Source organism: Ornithodoros turicata, chromosome 8, assembly GCF_037126465.1.
Source record: "Ornithodoros turicata isolate Travis chromosome 8, ASM3712646v1, whole genome shotgun sequence".
NCBI classification, from domain to species: domain Eukaryota; kingdom Metazoa; phylum Arthropoda; class Arachnida; order Ixodida; family Argasidae; genus Ornithodoros; species Ornithodoros turicata.
The window spans coordinates 14853615-14871368 of record NC_088208.1 but is presented as its reverse complement, the minus strand read 5'-3'; the positions used below and the strand labels follow the sequence as shown (position 1 = coordinate 14871368).

General features: G+C 46.4%; 2 protein-coding genes across 2 annotated transcripts; both read right to left on the bottom strand.

Annotated features, from left to right (window-relative positions):
• Positions 1–1285: 1285 nt before the first annotated feature.
• Positions 1286–6716, bottom strand: LOC135365980 (uncharacterized). Its single transcript, XM_064598626.1, has 2 exons — positions 6153–6716; positions 1286–1731 (listed from the first exon to the last, which is right to left on the bottom strand). The coding sequence occupies exons 1-2, from the start codon at positions 6391–6393 to the stop codon at positions 1334–1336; spliced, it is 639 nt and encodes a 212-aa protein (XP_064454696.1). The 5' UTR covers positions 6394–6716; the 3' UTR covers positions 1286–1333.
• Positions 6717–9744: 3028 nt separating this feature from the next.
• Positions 9745–16582, bottom strand: LOC135365979 (uncharacterized). The gene is made up of 5 exons (XM_064598625.1): positions 16245–16582; positions 14906–15010; positions 13035–13253; positions 10686–10785; positions 9745–9953 (listed from the first exon to the last, which is right to left on the bottom strand). Exons 1-5 carry the CDS (start codon positions 16509–16511, stop codon positions 9832–9834), a joined length of 813 nt encoding a protein of 270 aa, XP_064454695.1. The 5' UTR covers positions 16512–16582; the 3' UTR covers positions 9745–9831.
• Positions 16583–17754: the final 1172 nt, after the last annotated feature.

The following is a 17754-nucleotide window of genomic DNA, read 5'->3' as shown; positions in this document are numbered from 1 at the left end:
TTTCGAGACTGTGCTGCTTTGCTCCAAAATGGCGGAATGGAGATTTCAAGACGACAGCTCAGATCTCTTCACCGTGTGACGTCAAATGGTGCGCTTTGAGACAGGATCCTCCCAATGACCAAACACTCCTCATAAACGGCTCTGGGATGGGGAAAGTGGTATTATCGCCGCCCCCCCCCCCCCTCAGCTCAGCTCCGACGACGTCGCGCATGCGCAGTGAGACCAACGCCGTACCGGGTACCGTATCGGAGAAGCCAAAAAAAGTCGATTAAAACTCTATAATATTGAGTGAGGTGTACGTAAGGCTTTACAAAGGCGTTTTACTGTGAAAGGGTGGCTAAGAAGCAAGCGAGCTGGTGAAGTTGATGCATAATGTAAAACCTTACGTTATACGCGTTACTGTGTTTCACAACTAACGAACGAATTAGTTACTTTCTAAAAAATGTAACTAATAACGTACTTAGTTACAAAAATTGGTAACGCGTCGCTGCAGGTTACTTGTTCGTCGTCTTCTTATGATTACTTTTTTTTTCTTTTTTTCTCTCTGTCACTTTCACCAACCACGACCGCAAGTTGTGGGTTTTCGTTTTTCCTGAGGTTGAAGCTCGCGGGGGGGAAAATCCCGGAGTGTTTCAGAACAGTCAATGTGTTCTTTCTGTTCCTCCTTTCAATGATTCACTCTGCTCAGCGCGTTTAGTACTATGTCTCTCTCTCCGGACCTCTACTCGGGAACTCGTGTAATTGACCATGTGAAGGCCTCCGTGTGAATGAACGCCGGTGTCTTCATGAAAATCCCCCCTACGGATCACAACCTTCAATCCTGTTCTTTGGTCTACATTTAGCCTAGGGCTTATTTGATGCACAAGTGACGCCAGCTTTGAGTACCAGTTGCTACTGAAGTGCAAGTCATCGTGAATGAACCTGAAAAAAAAAGCGATGCTTTCGTATTTTTGGTGTCTGGAACGCTAATGTAATGTAACTAACGAGAACGCGTTCCTTCTATTTCTTAGTAACCGGTAACGTATTTAGCTACTAATTTTTTCGAAGGAACGAGTAACGTATGTAGTTCCTTTTTACTTGGGGGGGGGGGGGGTGACCTGTACAGCTCTGAATGTTGGGTTGTGAGAGTGTAAAACAAACAACCTACTGATATCTTACAACATACGGATAATGCTTCTAATGATAATGAAGATTCCATTGCTGTGACGCTCGCGGTTCGACTTATGTTGGATAACACGAAGCGAACCAACGGTGTTCGTTTTCATTACAAACGAAGTCAAAGGCGTTATCGAATTTGGTCACGTCTTTATTATCCACACTAAAGCGCTGTCAGCTAATCACCGTACAGCCTGTTGTCCAGTTCCATGAGCTGTGCACGGAAGCCGTCGTTGGGCCTTGCCACAGGTCTTACTTCCTGGACTCGAGCCAAGGCGTTTGCAAAGCGCATTCCTTTACGAAGCATCAGGTACGCGACGACCAACGACACGGACCGAGAGACGCCGGCATTGCAGTGTACCAGGACGCCTCCCCCGCCACTGAGCGCTTCGTCGATGAAGTCGCAGCAGGGTTCGAACAGAGGATGCAGGTTAGAGTCCGGCAGGTCCAACACCTCGAACCGCTTGTACACTAGGTCCGGTTCGTGAAAGTTTGGGATGAACGTTGCCGCGTTGACCACGTGGGTTATTCCGCGGGAGACGAGGAGATTCTTGTCGGCAGCCACGTCTTGAGAGCCTGCGTTATATATACAGAATGATTCCGTTTGGAAGGCATTGATGAGAGAAAACTAAGAAGAAATAAATGATTCTCTGACTGTGGTATGGGCCTGTTGCTCTGGGCCAGGTGGCGCGAGTGAGCAGCAACATCAGCGCCCCAAATCATGCAACACTGCCCAGTTTAGCAGACGACGCGGCACTTTCAAGTACACGGTGTCTAGTTCGCGCTTTTCAAGAAGCACCGCTTTTTCTGTTGATTTCCTACAGGTTTTGTAGCTTCCTTGGCACCATACCGTTTGACACACCATGCAAAACCCGCTGATGGAACTCCTTACTGTTGGGATCCGCGGCCGTTTGGGCCCGAAATGGCGCTGTGCACACTTCAGTGCAACAGCCCTATACAAGAAATAACGACACCCCTGCCACGCGGGCGTTTCAATGGTTATCGAAAGCGACGATCATCGAACTGAATGATAATTGGACGCTGCTACACGGTTGCTTTGGATTATGATTAAACTGGATCGTCATCAACTCGATGGAGACTCGAGATGCCTCATTGAAGATTTTCGATGATCATGGAAACTGATGACCTCATGATCATGGAAACTGCCGGTGAAAATCTCGTGCTCAGCGAGCAAGCAAGCGATCGATCAAAAAAGTTAAATAAAATAAAGCGGAAAGGTGAGTAAATACAACTTAATAAAGTACAAAATGTTGTGTAACCTTGACGGCCTCGTGTAATTAGTGCGATATATTTACTTTTTTACTGTTCACCACAGCGGCCGGCAACGTCGCGCACGCGCAAAGCACCCGTTGAGATGCCTGAAAGTTCGTCTGCTTCCGTGACACCAACGAAAAGATGCGAATGCAAACAAATACACACGCTCTGCGAAATGAAAGTTCCAAAATAATCTTCTGCACTCATTTTTGCTTCTCCGTGCATACGTTTTGATCCTACACAAGCCACATGCGCAAAGGTCGCTTATATACGGCTCTGGTCGCTTACTACGCGTGGCGCCATCCGACGAGCGACATGTCAACCTCTCAACGAGCACACCGAAGCGCCGGTCTTTGCCGGTGTAGCAGCGGTCAAGCCATGGGTCAAGCGTCAATTGACATCGAAATGCCGGATTGTCATCGCTTTCGATGGCCGTCGTATAAACACACTCCTCGAAATTAAAGTTCCAACATCATCTTCTGCACTCATTTTTGCTTCTTCGTGCATATGTTTTGATCCTACGAAAGCCTTATGCGCTGAATCCGCTCACTACGCGTCGCGCCATCTGACGTGCGACATGTCAAAAGCGCAAACGAAAAACTACACGGGCATTCCGAAACTGAAAACGGAGCGTCCATCAAACAACTACAGCGCCGACTGGTGACACGGGAACGACTGATAAACAACAAGCAGTGGAAAAAAATAGGAATCTCAGAACAAGACACATTCGTTCTTCTCTACATGGCCTCAACGTTACTTTTCCCCTCAGTGTTCTTGCAAACATTATTTCAATTTCGTAATTTCTTTTCCGTACCTGTTTACATATTTTTCTTCCGTTCCTTAATTTCCTCTTTATCTATGTACATATTTTATTTCTTGTACCTGTGCCTTCATTTTGAAGACTGCCCTGCATCAAAAGGGACTAGGAACGAATACTCTACTCTAATCTCTCAATGAGCATCGAACCGCTGCTGTAGCAGAGGTCAAGCGTCAATGGACATCGAAATGCCGGATGGTCACCGCTTTCGACGGCCATCGATACGCCCGTGTGTCAGGGGTATTAGTCTCGTTCTACCCCCCCCCCCCCCACTTGATGTTACGAAAACATGTGCAGTATGAAGAGTGCAGTTAGTTTCGAAGTTACATGCCTGCTGGAAATTTAAAGCAACGAGAGCGAAAGCTGTCACACGTTTTCTTGTGACGCTCAAGAGTCCCCGTGGGAAATACTTCCATTAACCTCGCAGCAAATTATTTACACCTCGATTTAATTCACCAGCGCGGACACCCGTCGTGATCAGTCTCTGGTTCCGCGCAGCTCAAAATTGCGGACTACGTTTCAACCAGGGATGGGTCAACCGAATCTGCGAATACTCGAATCCTACGCAGTGCCCAAAACGACGAATCAAATCTTTCGAATCCACGAATCCACGTTTCTTTGTTTCCTTTTAAAACTGCAATGTTTTCTTGTTTGTTTGTCTACCTTGTTCTGGGCTGAAAGAGCTTAGCCAGGAACTCTTACGTTACAAGTTCAAAAGTAACATGGTTTTGCTTTTCATCGTTTATTAGTTTTATGGGAAGAATTCAGACTCGAGAGTTTATATGTACTTCCTGTATAGTCGACGAACAACATGTTAATCAAATTACATTAAAGGGACTATCGCATCCATCTCAGTCGATTCCGAAACTGTAGTGCCGTTTTACTCCGCGTTCATCACTGATAATAACGCCGAAAACCCGACGCGAATTGGCAGCGTTGTTCCTGTGTAGTTTGATATAAAACTTCGCAAGAGCAGACGACGCATGCCGAGGTTCCCTCTCCGGAAACGTCACACGGACGAGGCCAATCACTGCGCGCCCTATGACATGGAGAATACCAATCACGGAGCGGCCGGAGGGACCTTGGTAGCCTTGGCAACCGACAGACAGGCGGCCGGGCGGGCGAGCGAGGCGGAATGCTAGGGAACGGCGTCTCCTCTGTTACCGGCTCGCGGAACGTTGTTTCTGGTTAGTGTCGGACGTGTTCGTACAGTCAGGAGCGTAACGCCTTGTTTCACGTAACATGGTTACGTCTGCACTCACACTGGTAAGCGAAAGCCAGCGTATTTACCGAGGAGTTTTCACTTAGTATAGTGCGATGCGAACGCCAAGCAGACGATCTGCGCTGCGCTCCTATTCGTGTGCCTGGCTTACGTCATCATCTTGTTGGCTGCAGATGGAATGCGGACCTTTAAAACTCGATTACTTAATATTTAAGCTGTTTTCGGAAGAGAAATTTGGCAAACTTGACTCTGAAACGGTGACGAACATTATCCTATCGGTATCATACATACGTTCCCGGATGCGATAGTCCCTTTAAAGAAGAAGTATATGGGTATGGTTTCTCCTCAAAGTGAGCTGCTATTTAATTTGTTTTTCATTAAACACATACGACTAGTTCTACTTGAAAACACGTTTCAGTATAAGTGTTTTCTTCCCCTGGCTTTTTGAGCTCTTTTTTAGGAAACTCGGGATTCGAAAGATTCGTGGATTCACGGAACCTTCCCTGGATTCGTCCCATCTCCAATTTTAACATATCTCAATACTATATGCTTTTATCTCTGTTGCGCACCCTGGTGAAAAGCTAGTTGAGGTTCTGCAGTACATGCTCACGTCATCGAATAATCGAAACAGGTCGTGAACATGCTGAATTAAATTCCGCATACGGAACCTAGAGGCAACTTTCAGTGGAACCGGAGTCTGATCTGAAAATCAGTCATCATTCAGAGCTCTTCTACGTTTCTCCTGCAAATACCTTGGGTCAATTTCAAATCAAATATGCATCGGTCACTTCGCACCCGAATCATAATCTCCCACACGTCATTAGTGGTCTCGGTCATCTTCGGCGGGCTGTGATCCATCTAATCTTGAATTCCTTTTTCTTTTTTCATTTACATTTGGCTGACGAAAGCATGAGTACCAGTTTGCCCATCAAGATCCACAGAGTGCATACAAAGCCTCTCATTCACTCAAACTCAAACCCTCAATATTGCACCGCTGTTTATTTTTGGTAAAAGTGATAAACATTCATTCTTGCAGCTGACCACGTTTCATGATACCTTGATCACCTTTGCGTCTGCCTTTCTGTGACTCCGCCCCCCCTCCCCCTCACATCAACGAGATGTAAGAAAAGAAACAAAGGAACGAAACGATTGCACGGCTTGACCCCATACTGCTGGCCTGCCGCGAGGGTGATTTGAAGCATCCTTACTGCAACATATCACCTCTGAAGAGAACACGTGTTATCTCCTGCATCCTCAACATCGCGCCGATATATTAGTTTATAGCGACCTGCGAAGCTTTGTTGAGTCTTTAACCAGTGCCTCGTTATCGGCTAACGTGGCGGCGTACCTGCATTTATCTCACCACTGTGGCACATTCCCTAGTTCCAGCACTCCGTCCTGGAACAACTCTCCATTCAGAGGATCTTTGACAGCAAAGGCAAGCACCAGTTGTTTCGTAATTTAGAGGGATGTGAGACTGAGAAACAACGTATATATCACCGAACTACCATCGTCTCCTCACTGTTGGTTGTACGCTAACTTCACCAGTTAAAGCATCTCGTCGCTGCATGAACCTGGGTGTCAACATATACCGACACGTAGAGCACACCTTGCGACTACCTTACGAGTGACTCAGATTGCACAGTGCCGGTAAGGTACTAATGCCTGCAGCAACCTTCTTACCTACGTAAAGGCCTGGGATCACCTCCGCCACCTGAAGGTCCGGGGTGAAGTCGAACACGAATCCCGCAGCGTCGCTGGCCCCTATGGGGTCGCTGGGGAACATGCTACGAAACCAACCCTCGGCGTCTTTCCTCTCCACCCAGCGTTGGCCGCTCAACGACTTCACATGCGTGTCCACCTTCCTCAACTTTGCTCGCGTGAACTTGCATATGTCAGCGAAACAATTCTGCATTTTCGACATGGCTACGTCAATGCCGTAACGAGACTTGCCCAGAAATATATCACCATTTAATAATTGGTGTATTCGAGTACGAATTTGCCTATGGTGCAAGTCAATTTCGACGCAGTACACAGATGTTTGCTAAGCGGACGAAAGAGAAGAGCTGCATTTTGACGGAGGTGTCTTGCAAACAAATACTTGACTTTGGCCTGCGAATCATAATTAACGAGTTTCTGAGGTTTCAGAGAAAGCTTTACATAAATAAATTGATGCTGGTCGCCCTCTTAGCGAAGAAAACGAAGACAACGTCCACCCGCGAGACGATGCAACCGAAATGCTATGGATGCCGCCATGTTAGTAGACTGATGCCGTACGCGCTGGGACTGCGTCGCTGGCCGTATACCTCGTTCGTTTCGGTTTCGCTTTAACGCTTTCATTCTTGTTTGCGGCCATCATGACGATCCGTGGAAAATAATGTTTTTTGTCTGGGCTCATATTTTTCAGTCAGGCGCGGGTGGTGTTATAGCCTTGGATGAAAGCGAGCAATAAACTTGTTGTTACAAAAAGAAATATAATACAGGCTACTGAAATATTGTGCAAGATGCGGTCGGGGGGGCAACGGTATAAATGAAGTCGACATTATTTTTTTAATTTCGTGTTAGCGCCGCGGAGCAACTGTGGCTATGAGCGGCGTACAGATGTGGACAGATGGAGAGAGGGTAGCAGGAAGGAGGTGGGCACAGGGGGTTAGTATGTGACCTTGGTCGACTTCAGGGGGAATTGTGCCGACATTCGCCTGGAAAGTCTTCGGGAAACCCAGGGAAAACCTCAGACAGCACAGTCGGTGGTAGGATTCGAACCCACCACCTCCCAGTCTTCAGCACGACCTTGGCTATCACCAACCATGCCTCCGGTAAACATTAATTAATGCTGGTACAATAATTACATAAATATAAGAGCGGTTTAAAACCTTTATTGCCGTCGACGTTATATTGATTTTTTTTTTTTTTTTCTTCTCTTCTTGTCCTGCCTGTTTCGTTCGGAGAAGAGAAATCAAGTAATCAGGTCAGACAAAGGCCAAAGGTGGTCTTTTTCTTCACCATTTCTTCGTTCACACCGGTTTTCTTCTATTTTCACATACACGTCATATCGGCCTCCTGCGGACTCGATGAGACTCACATTCCTCATCCTTCATAACAAGAACACGGAGAGCTTTCTGGCTACACTGCGCAACGACAAGCAATTTCACCACCACCGGCAGCACCTCCACAGACCGTGCGATCGCCTGCCTGCATATCAGCTTCGCTCATTAAAAACAATTTGACCTTATAATTCTCCCAGAACCGCATCACATCCAAACAACATCTTGAGATCTATTGCTGTACATTAGTGAACTCGAATGACGCCAAGCGCGTTTAAATTGTCCCAATTAAAACGAAGTATCTTTCTGATTTGATCTGTTAGTCCGGTTGAATCATTGACAATGGCGAACAGGTCACGTTCAGGGTTACTTGGGTGATCTTCACATACCACGGCTGAGCAGGACAAGGCTGGGACGGGAAATCTTACCGGGAAAGATACCGCAGATCAGTCCCCACAGGTTAGGTTGGACGAGAGAATGTCGGGGTGACGTCATCGAACGATTGTTTGTGAAAATATGAATGTCGAAGTGCATAGGGGAGGTTTTACCGGATGAAAATGGACGTATTTCTTCGGTGCTACAAAAGATAATACACCTCCTCTCCACATTGCTCACATCGCAGCTCACTGCAAACTCCTCGCTGCATGGTTTCGTCGTCGGTCGCGCCCTGCACGATGATGATGCGCAACAATTGCGCCGTTGCACGTTTTCCATTGTTCTCGCCTTCTAGGCGGGTCGTGCCACCCATGACAAGGGAGGTGCCCGTCCACCATCAAAACCGAGCGAGGCCAGATACACTCATCGCAGATCATAACCAAAGGCAAACACGGAATCACGGGTATAATCTCTTTCGAGTACTGTTGGGGGGAAAAATTCACGACGGGAACTGCAGGTGAAAACGACGAAGTCGGCAAAAGTTTTCCAAGTGAAATATTAAAATGACAGACTGGTTCGAATGGTTTTTCGAACTCGTTGTTTCGTATACGACAGTGTTTCTCAAACTGCGGGTCATGACACCCCAAATGGGTCTGGGGGTCATGGAGGGCCCAAGCAGACATGCGGTATGCCTCGAGTCTTCTTTCATAAGTTATACTACGGTCACCCCCTTCCCCACCCCAGTTACTGGCAACCACCTCACAAGTCGTTTCCACGACGTGATCACCCGTACAAAGTACTTGCTCCTCCTACGCGAACCAAAAAATTCCTGTACTCTCCACACCAGCTGATGATATCAAACTGGAATGACCTTCCTGCCCACATAGCATCAGACCGAAATATATCGTCATTTATTTCCAATTGCTATGATCATTTTCAAAACGAATGAATTCCTATGTGTTGAGTAAACGAATTTTGTGCATTTTTGTGTACATCGTTGTTGGTGCTTGTCTTGTTACAAAACTCCCCCCTTTGTGTAATTCCCTTCACAAGGGTCTTTAAAGTAAATAAATGAAATGAAATGAGTCACAGAGACCAACGTATTGATTTTCTTGTATCAATCAAGCAAATACATCCTTAAAATACACGATTAAATCAATCCTTAAAAACATTAATAAGCATTTTTGGTAGTTCTCTCTGTGGTTAACGTCTTTTAAATAAATTACAATGTAAATGTACCTGCGTCATTGCAAAAAGTAAATTTTCGGAATAATAATGGAGGGCTTATAAAGGTGTGTGTGTGTGGGGGGGGGGGGGTCATGGTAGGTTTGGCACTACTCAAAAGGGGTCACGTACTGCAAAAGTTTGAGAAACACTGGTCTATGACAATGATTTCCGTAAGAAAACTTTGTTTATAATCTGATTGTATAATTGTAATTGTATAATTGATTGTAATCTAAAACTGATTTATTTATAATCCGTGTCGGAATCATTAAGTGCGAGCAAATAACACACATTTAATGTTGGGATGGGTGTCTGCGCAACCCCGACACATAATGCTAGTTCTCTGCTTTAGGTGATAAGCATCCACTGCGTGTCTTTTGACGTAGCTGCGGATCGTTCTATGTAGTGCTGAGCATGCGGCGCGGCTAACGGCAGAACAACACACCACCCACACATGAAATATGCACCGAGATTACTTGAAATCATGTTTAACTGTGGCAAGTTAACGTTAAAAAGTGAATCCTATACAGCAATTATCACGTATAGAATAAAGTCAGCTGTGCCCGTGATTTTGATATGTTCATCCGATTTTTTCCAATCTCAGGACGTCGCAAGCACGGAAGCCTACATCGTACAAGCTGTGATAACTCGTATATTTCCTGGAGATTTAATTTACCCTACAACAGCACAGCGCCTTTTCCACAGAGTGCATATCGTTGTTACTCTTTCCTCCTCCAAATAATCGGGAACTCTTCAGACACCGCTGCGTCCCCTGGCTGGAGGCCTCCCATCGTTGGTGGCGAGACGTCCCATGCCCGTTTCGCCATCACGGCGTCGTCACCTGAAAATGATTGGGAGTGACATACTGACTCATGCACAGAAAAGTGTGTACGTTGCAAGTTAGGTCAAACAACAGTGACTATGGGAAGGTACGGCTTTGATCGGAAGTGGACCCTCTGCAAAGATATGACATCCATTGAGAAACTGAGAGAGAGAGAGAGAGAAAACCGTCTCTTTGAAAGTCGCCATAGTTACTTTAATCAATAAACCTCTACCCGAGAAACGTCATCATGACGTTGGTAGACACACCGAAACCAAAACAGATCGGAAGAGGAGAGCTGGGTTCCATGAATGGGCACTTGTTCCCTGCCTCCTATTGAAATAAAAGTAGGACCGAAGGTCGCGTCCTTTTCAGAGACCATCGTAATCCCCTCAAGACCGTGGCTTTCGGGCGCGACCTTGTTCGCCACTAGCTTTGAACGCAGTTCAACTCTACCAAACTCGTGGCGCTGTCGGACATTATGACGTCATTTGTTTACAAACCGGTTGAGGTCTATTGTGATTGACTTCCATGTATGCACTATATGTTAAATGTAAAGGCCCCATCGGAACCGCATGTTAAGTCAAGAAGAAATATTCCGGGTCGAAGACTTCGCGTTACACAAAAGCCCAAAGGGTGGCCATAACCTCCGTCTACATTCGAAAGAGCCGTTATTCTTAGGGAGCCACAACGGTGGTACGTATACCAAAATGTTGGTATACCCTCTAAGGTGTAGGTGAGCAGTTTTCTTACCGAGCCATCTGGTAGACAGTACTCTCCTGGAAACAGATTGAGAGACGTTGCCCGGAGCGCCATGAAGAGTACGCATGTGAAACACGATGCAGTCGCCAGGCTGGAAAATTGCGAATGTTGCATGGTGAAGAGGACGAAAATCAGGGTGGGTGCAGATAAAGTAGCCTCATATTTATGCACGTATGGCGTTCCCTGCTCGTCGCATGAACTTCCGGTGATGCGGGACGACGCATGAATCCGATCAAAACAAAACAAAAAATCGTAGTAACCAAAATCCACGTACGAAAAAAATTTATCCATGCAAACTTTGCTCTCCGTGCATCCCGATTTTCCTACGCAGAAGTAAATATCGCGGTCAGGGCACAGTTGTGTTTAGCTACCGCTAGGCGTACCAGATCTTGTTTTGTTTCTGCGTGGGTGGCACCCCAAGCGGTAGGGCGATGCAACTGTGCTACACTGCCATGTCCCATCGGAAATACACGGAGCGAAGTTCGCGTTGCTAAAGATTTTATTGCGCAGAGTTTGGTTACCACGATTTTTTTTTCTCCCGATTTTCATCGCATAAATGCGCCGCCCGCAGTTGGTACTATTTGCAGGGAACTCGCTATGTGCGAAAATGTGGGGCTACTTTATCTGCACCCACTCTGTATGTATAGTTATAAAAATTTCAACTGGGACACACCTAATAGGACTGCTGACTCATGGCGTAAACTGGGGACATGACCCACCATCACGATCACGTTCAGCATCGCCATCGCCACTTCGATCATTCCCGTCATCTCTCATCGTCATTACTCATCATTGTCACCACTCATATCAGACCCCTAGCTATGGGGTAGCGTTCCACTCCTAGACTGGAAAACCTCCCCACTTCATCATCACAATATATATGTTGTTCTTGGGGACATCACCACACAAGAAACACTAACACGTGGAGAATCCAATGACCAAGGTGAAAGTCGCGCAGAAATGAAGCAGAAGACTCAGTTAGGAGACGCCGGTTTCGAAGAGGGATCGACTGACACCCAGAAGAAGAACAGTCTCTGCTCGAAATACTGGTACCCTGCTCTCAACCAGAGGTTTCCGCTTCAAGCATACACAGATCACGCTGTACTGTAAGCGCAACACTCAAATTGACCTTTCTCACAACGCTTCTGCGCATGCTCCGCGACCCTGACGGCGCCGGAGAGAATTCCCTGCATGTTCAATAGATGGCGTCGGCTGTTTGTGGGTTGGTGCACGCCAAGCGCTTTTATGGACCTCCGCTAGAATACGACCAGAGTGTGAAAGAGCTTCATTCACTTCTAGATACCGAGTTTTGGACTGAATACGAGTACGTTCTCCTCCATCTAGCGCACGGCAACTTATAGGGTAAAGTGGAGCTACTTGAAGACGGTGGTAAGTTGGAGGACAGTTTGGGTTTTTCGCGTGGCATTTTCTAAGCAATAATTTTTTCTCGTCTGTGACACCAGGGTGAACACTGTAGTTATCTGGGCTTTGAAGTAACGTGTTGACGTTCTGCACGTGGCTTTTTAGAAAGACGTGAGACGCTGTTTTGCAGATGTGGTCGGGGTAAGAGGGGCCTTTCTTTGTCCCATCTATATGACTTTCGCGAGCACTGACTTCCAATTGGCTCACTTCTGCTGCACGGCCAATAAAAGATGACCTCGCCGTTATGATGCTGTGTCATGCCCTGTGTTTCCGTGTGCACTACTCGTGGCTGACCTTTCGGCTGACCCAACCAAAAGACAAAATTTAAACCTGACATTAATGTTTTGATGTCCTCAACTTACCCATAGGATGGGGTAAGTTGATGAAAATATGCAGCCTGTCCCTTTTCGCTCGTACGAAATAAATATCTGGTTTGGCACCACAGTAATTTGTGGATCATTTCTCGAAGGTTTGGGGATTCAGTTAACAAATTATGGTCCAATTTAGGCGATTATTCTGACTGCTATTAACAAAATAGCCCAACTGTCTTTAACATAGGCCACCTTACCCTACATTTTTTTTTACAAATTCGAGTTTATAAATGCCTCGCAACATGGCACACACGGGTTATGTCGCTCCAAACATTTTAATATAGAGTTTTAGTACATCGTACGCTATTGTTATTGCGTACGTATGGGGTAGCGTTCGTGGTCCTGCGCAAACGCAAAACATAAAGAGAGCTTCGTGCAGCGCGAAGAAACACCACGCTATTCCTTGCGTACGCAAAGGCGTAGGCGTAAGCAATGAATAGCGTGAAGGTTCTGCGCACTGCGCGAACCACAACCTTTGTGGCAACTTTGTAGCGGAATCCCACTTTAACGATATGTGTACCTTTATTTCTAAGCTAATGTTTATTACCTGAACAGCCCACTTGAGTATACGGTGTTTTCCACCGTCGATTTCTTCGACGGGAACGTCTTCGTACTCGTGATCGAGACGATTGTCGCCTAGCGCATAGTTCTTCAATGTGGCGAACTTCCTCGGGTAGAACCATTTCCCCCAGCGATGTGATCCCGCCACAAACTGGATGCTTGTTTCCTCCCCAACTGGGTCGACGGGCATCCAGATGGAACATACCTGCAGATTCGATATACGCTCAGTCCTCTGTTTCTGTGGTTCAAATCTCTGTCTTGCGAGAAATATTCATCCGCATGGTTGATATTATACGTATAGTTCTCGTACTCGAGCATTTATTTATTCGTTGTCACCTCTGACGATGAAACTCCCCATTCATCACCTTACAATAAAGTTGTTGTTTTTATTCCTTCATTTTTGTGCGTTGGGCGCCCCCGTTGTGTGTTTCCTCGTCTTCTTGTACGCACTCTTAGTAATGATGGTGGTGGTGGTGATGGTGAAAGGGCTTGCCGTTGTCGTCCTCACGTATGTGGGCAACGTCACGACTGACGCCCTGGGGAAATGTGCGTCCTGGGCCGACTTCTAGGGGAACTGTGCCGGGAACTCTTAGAAATGAACTTCACCGCATAGCACGCTCATAGCCAACCATAATCTCCAATGATATCGTTGTATGCCGCGATTTGTTGAAATCGGGAGGCGTACGCCTTTCCTGTGACAACTAACATAAGTGTCACAAAAAAGGCGTACGCCTCCCGTTCTTCACAAATCAGGGCAGATAATGATATCATTGGAGATGATGGTTGGCTATATAGGAGCGTGCTATGCGGTAGGAGGTAGCCGGGTTCCAATCCCGGTGCCGGCTGCGTTGTCTGGGATTTTTCCTGGGTTTTCCTCAGACGCTTTCAGACATAGGTCGGCACAGTTCCCTTAGAAGTCGGCCCAGGACGCACACACATTACCCCAGGGCGTCAGTTGTGACGTTGCCCACCTCTGTGAAGCCGACAACGGCGAGCCCTTTCACAACCACCACCACCACCACCACCATCTTTTTGAAGTGTGTGCGTTTTGCTGCTGATAAAACGCCATGGATAATTCACAATGATAACGTTCTCTCCCGCTTGATTTCTCGAAAATGGGGGCCGTACGACTTTTTGTGACACCTTGCATTAATGGTAACTTTCGCAACAAGGGCCCGCTCAATCCTCAAACCAGGCGTATAATGACGCTGTCCCTGTACACGGTAAATAGGGCTTCCGCATGCCATGTTGTTCATGTAGTCATATGTGCCTTGGGGCAGTGAGCCGCCCCGCACCTCAGTGGTGAATTTCCCCATTCATCATCATTAATTTAGATGTTGTTGTTGTTGTTGTTCTCGCTTTCGACAATGGAAATACTTAACTAAAATAATGCCCAAGAATAAGCGAAACCTTCTCCATGAATGGCCAACTGTGGCACCATCACCACGACCATACCACCACCTCTCTCGAATCCCCCGGTGCAGGCTGTGCTGTCTGGGGTTTTTCCTGGGTTTTCCTCAGACGCTTTCAGACATAAGTCGGCACAGTTCCCTTAGAAGTCGGCCCGGGACGCAGTCGTGACGTTGCCCACCTCGGTGGCGCCCACAACGGCGAGCCTTTTCACCACCACCACCCCTCTATGAATGGCCGACTACGACAAGCAGTTCCGTCACCATGTACCACCACCAGCGGTTTTAAGAGTGTGTGGTCAAGGAACTACCATTGGCTAACATTTTCATTCATGTGTCATTTCAAATGTGACCACGTTGTGTGATATTTTTTAATAAAGAAGCGATTGCGCGCCATTTCACCTGCTTTGTGACAGACGCGTTTTTGCATTTCACTTGGCCGACTCACCTTGAAGCCATCAATGGGGTAATATGCTTGGTCGTGGTGCCATGGAGTCTCCCGGGAAGTTCCAGGGTCTTTTACCAGCACGTGTTCGTGGTAGAAGGCGGCCCACTGAAGAGAGCGCACGCGACGAACAGAGACATGGAATCAATTGAAAAAAAAAAAAAAAAAGAACTAAGTTAAGCAGTCAGAGTATATTGCATTATGAACTTTGCTATGTCTCTGAGTACTTTACTGGAATCGGATGATTACGTTCGGTGCAGCGATTGATATTTTATCATGGTACTATAGACCTCTGCCGAAGAAACGTCACCGTGACGTAATCATGATGCTGGTAGACATAGTGAAACCGAAACAGAGCAATGCTATACAACTAATAATACGAAAAGAATGGCAAAAAATCTTACAATATGGGAAGCCACATTTAAACGTGGCTTTCTGGTGGCTTATTGATTTTGCTATAGTAGTTCCACTCTACCAAGATGGCGGCGCGGTTGTACCATCTGACGGCATTTGTTTGTAAACAGGGATAGGTCTATTATTTACGAAACAAAGCTTGCGTCTCATAGGGAAGTGGAAGCATACATGGAAGGTTACGTACAGAAAGACTGCAGCCTTAAAAAAGAAGAAGAAGGAAAAAAAACGAAGGAATTGTGGTCCTTGTGGGAACACACGAAAGTTTATGGGAAGTTTGGAAACCGTATTTGCAGTGTCGTAAAACAAATTTCAGGCTCGGGAGGTCACGAAGGTGGAAAGTAGCTGCAATATTGTGCAGGGGGTCCCAAATTGGGCTCTGCGCTCAGCACAAGTCATATGGCACAGTATGAAGTGGTTATCTAGTCAGAAGAGCTAACGAAAAAGCCGCGAAAGTTTGGCCGAGCACGTAGCTGCAGACGAAAGAGCGGAGCGCCCTCTAAGAGATGCATTATTTAGGTGGAACTTCGCTTGTGGTATTCTCCATTTAGGATAATACCTGCCCTGTTTCAAAAGAGATTAACTCTACCTGAACGTGAACCTGAACCAGCAAAAGAAATGTACTTTTGTTGCTATGGGACAATGCCATGTTTCCTTCGAGGCGTAAATGGCTAAGATTATTGTCCTTATCTACCTTATTAAGCGTAAACGTTTCTTAATTTATTAAATGGCTATAGGATTATCTATTATATGAATCTGTATTCAGTAAAAAATGAAAGGCTCTTTTAAAAATGGCAAGATAATCCAAATGAGAGTCCCAGGTGTCTTCCAAAGTTCCTCTAAACAATTCCAGCATGATTACACTTCTTTTGTTCTCGTGTGTAAAAAAAGTCAACATAATGCGCGTCACGTTCACTATCGCAACACTTACCTTCGACTGCATCAACTGTCCGACAAGTTCTGCCGCCGGGGACTTGTACACATAATCCACAAATTCCGGTACCTGCCTCCAGTTGCAGTAGTCGTTGAAGTAAGCAGACCCAGAAGAACCTTGGAGTCTTTCGGAATGGGGGCCAGGGTTTTCCATAGTCTGCTCAATACCCTTTCGTGCCGCTTCCACCCACCGTGGCTCAAAGACACCACGAAGGCATACGGCACCGTCACGGTGGTAGTCTTCAAGGATCTCCTGAGTGATCATACCGGAGACGGAGGAGAACCTTCCGCAACAACTGCGCCGGTTATGTGGTTCGGAGTGCAGGAAAGACGGGACGACCAGGGTGTATATACATATGTGCTATCAACCGTTATTGCCGAGTGCAATTGCACTAATGTGTGTGATCAAGATAAGAGTGTCGCGCGTTCCTTTGATTGTCGTCTGCCGGCGATAAGCGTACATGAATTGCATTTCTTGGAACGCTCCTTCTAGGAACTCTACAAAACAATGTATGATGCAAGCGATCAGAAACATAAGGCACGTGATAGGCCACATGGCTTATGCCTATTGTCTTCACGGCCTGGTTGACTTTGGTTTTTACTGGGTTGGCCAAAATCCCGACTAGGACTACCTGTTCCCGGGCCTGTCCAATGTTGTGGAGGAATGATAAGGACAAGTTTAAAAGTTTATTGTTCCCATCTTCGCAACAATCAAACATCTGAGAGTTTGAGAAGGAATGAGCCTATCACTTGTAAAGTTGGCGCGCCGTGACTGTTTTTGTGTCCCCTTTTTACGCCCAGTTGGTGATTTTCCAAACCCTTCGTCTGGAAAAGAGTAAGGGTCATAAAAAAAAAAGAATCAGATTACGACGTTTGATGAAAGTGTGTGTGTCAGTTTACCGAATAACATGAAAGGTTTTGATGTGTGCAATTTGTTTCCCAGAAAAAAAAAAAAAAAAAAACTCCCGTAAACATAGCTCCACGCGTTCACACTCAACTCGCCACTCCGAGTATAACGAGGAGGAGAAGCATGGTACCACATCACCGATGACGTTACAAGGTCCACGCGTTCTGGTTCCCTGGTCAGTGGGGGTCAGCGCCCTCACCCTTTGCCGCCGTAAACCAGTTTTGCCAGTTCCCCAGGAGAATTGGGGATAGAAGGAGCGGCGGGATCAGACTGAGACAGGAGCAGTGCTTTTTCAGAGTCTCGAACATTCGAGTATAGCAGACGACAGCTAAGAGTAGACATTTCTCTGAACCAATCAGCGAACGTGGACCCCGTAGCGTCATCACGATCGCAGGCAGATACTGCCCTCCACCACCGTTGCGCACGCTTGCTTCTTGCGGCATACTTTAAATTCAATTTGTGCGATAATTATGACTCGTGGTGCGAATTACTTCACATGGTACATCTCACTGGCCTACTTAGTAGGCTTATAGGAAGAATACGATATGTTTTATAGGATCATTGTGGCCTTATAAAGCCAAGTATTTGCGCAGTATTATCA

What these genes read in the sequence shown, in the direction of transcription:
- LOC135365980 (XM_064598626.1), bottom strand. Translation starts at nt 6,393, where the DNA reads ATGTCGAAAATGCAGAATTGTTTCGCTGACATATGCAAGTTCACGCGA. An exon ending in GATCCCAGGCCTTTACGTAG is followed by an intron (nt 1,732 to 6,152) that starts GTAAGAAGGTTG and finishes TATATAACGCAG; the next exon opens with GCTCTCAAGACGTGGCTGCC.
- LOC135365979 (XM_064598625.1), bottom strand. Translation starts at nt 16,511, where the DNA reads ATGATCACTCAGGAGATCCTTGAAGACTACCACCGTGACGGTGCCGTA. An exon ending in ACCCCATTGATGGCTTCAAG is followed by an intron (nt 13,254 to 14,905) that starts GTGAGTCGGCCA and finishes TCGAATCTGCAG; the next exon opens with GTATGTTCCATCTGGATGCC. An exon ending in ACTGTCTACCAGATGGCTCG is followed by an intron (nt 9,954 to 10,685) that starts GTAAGAAAACTG and finishes AATCATTTTCAG; the next exon opens with GTGACGACGCCGTGATGGCG.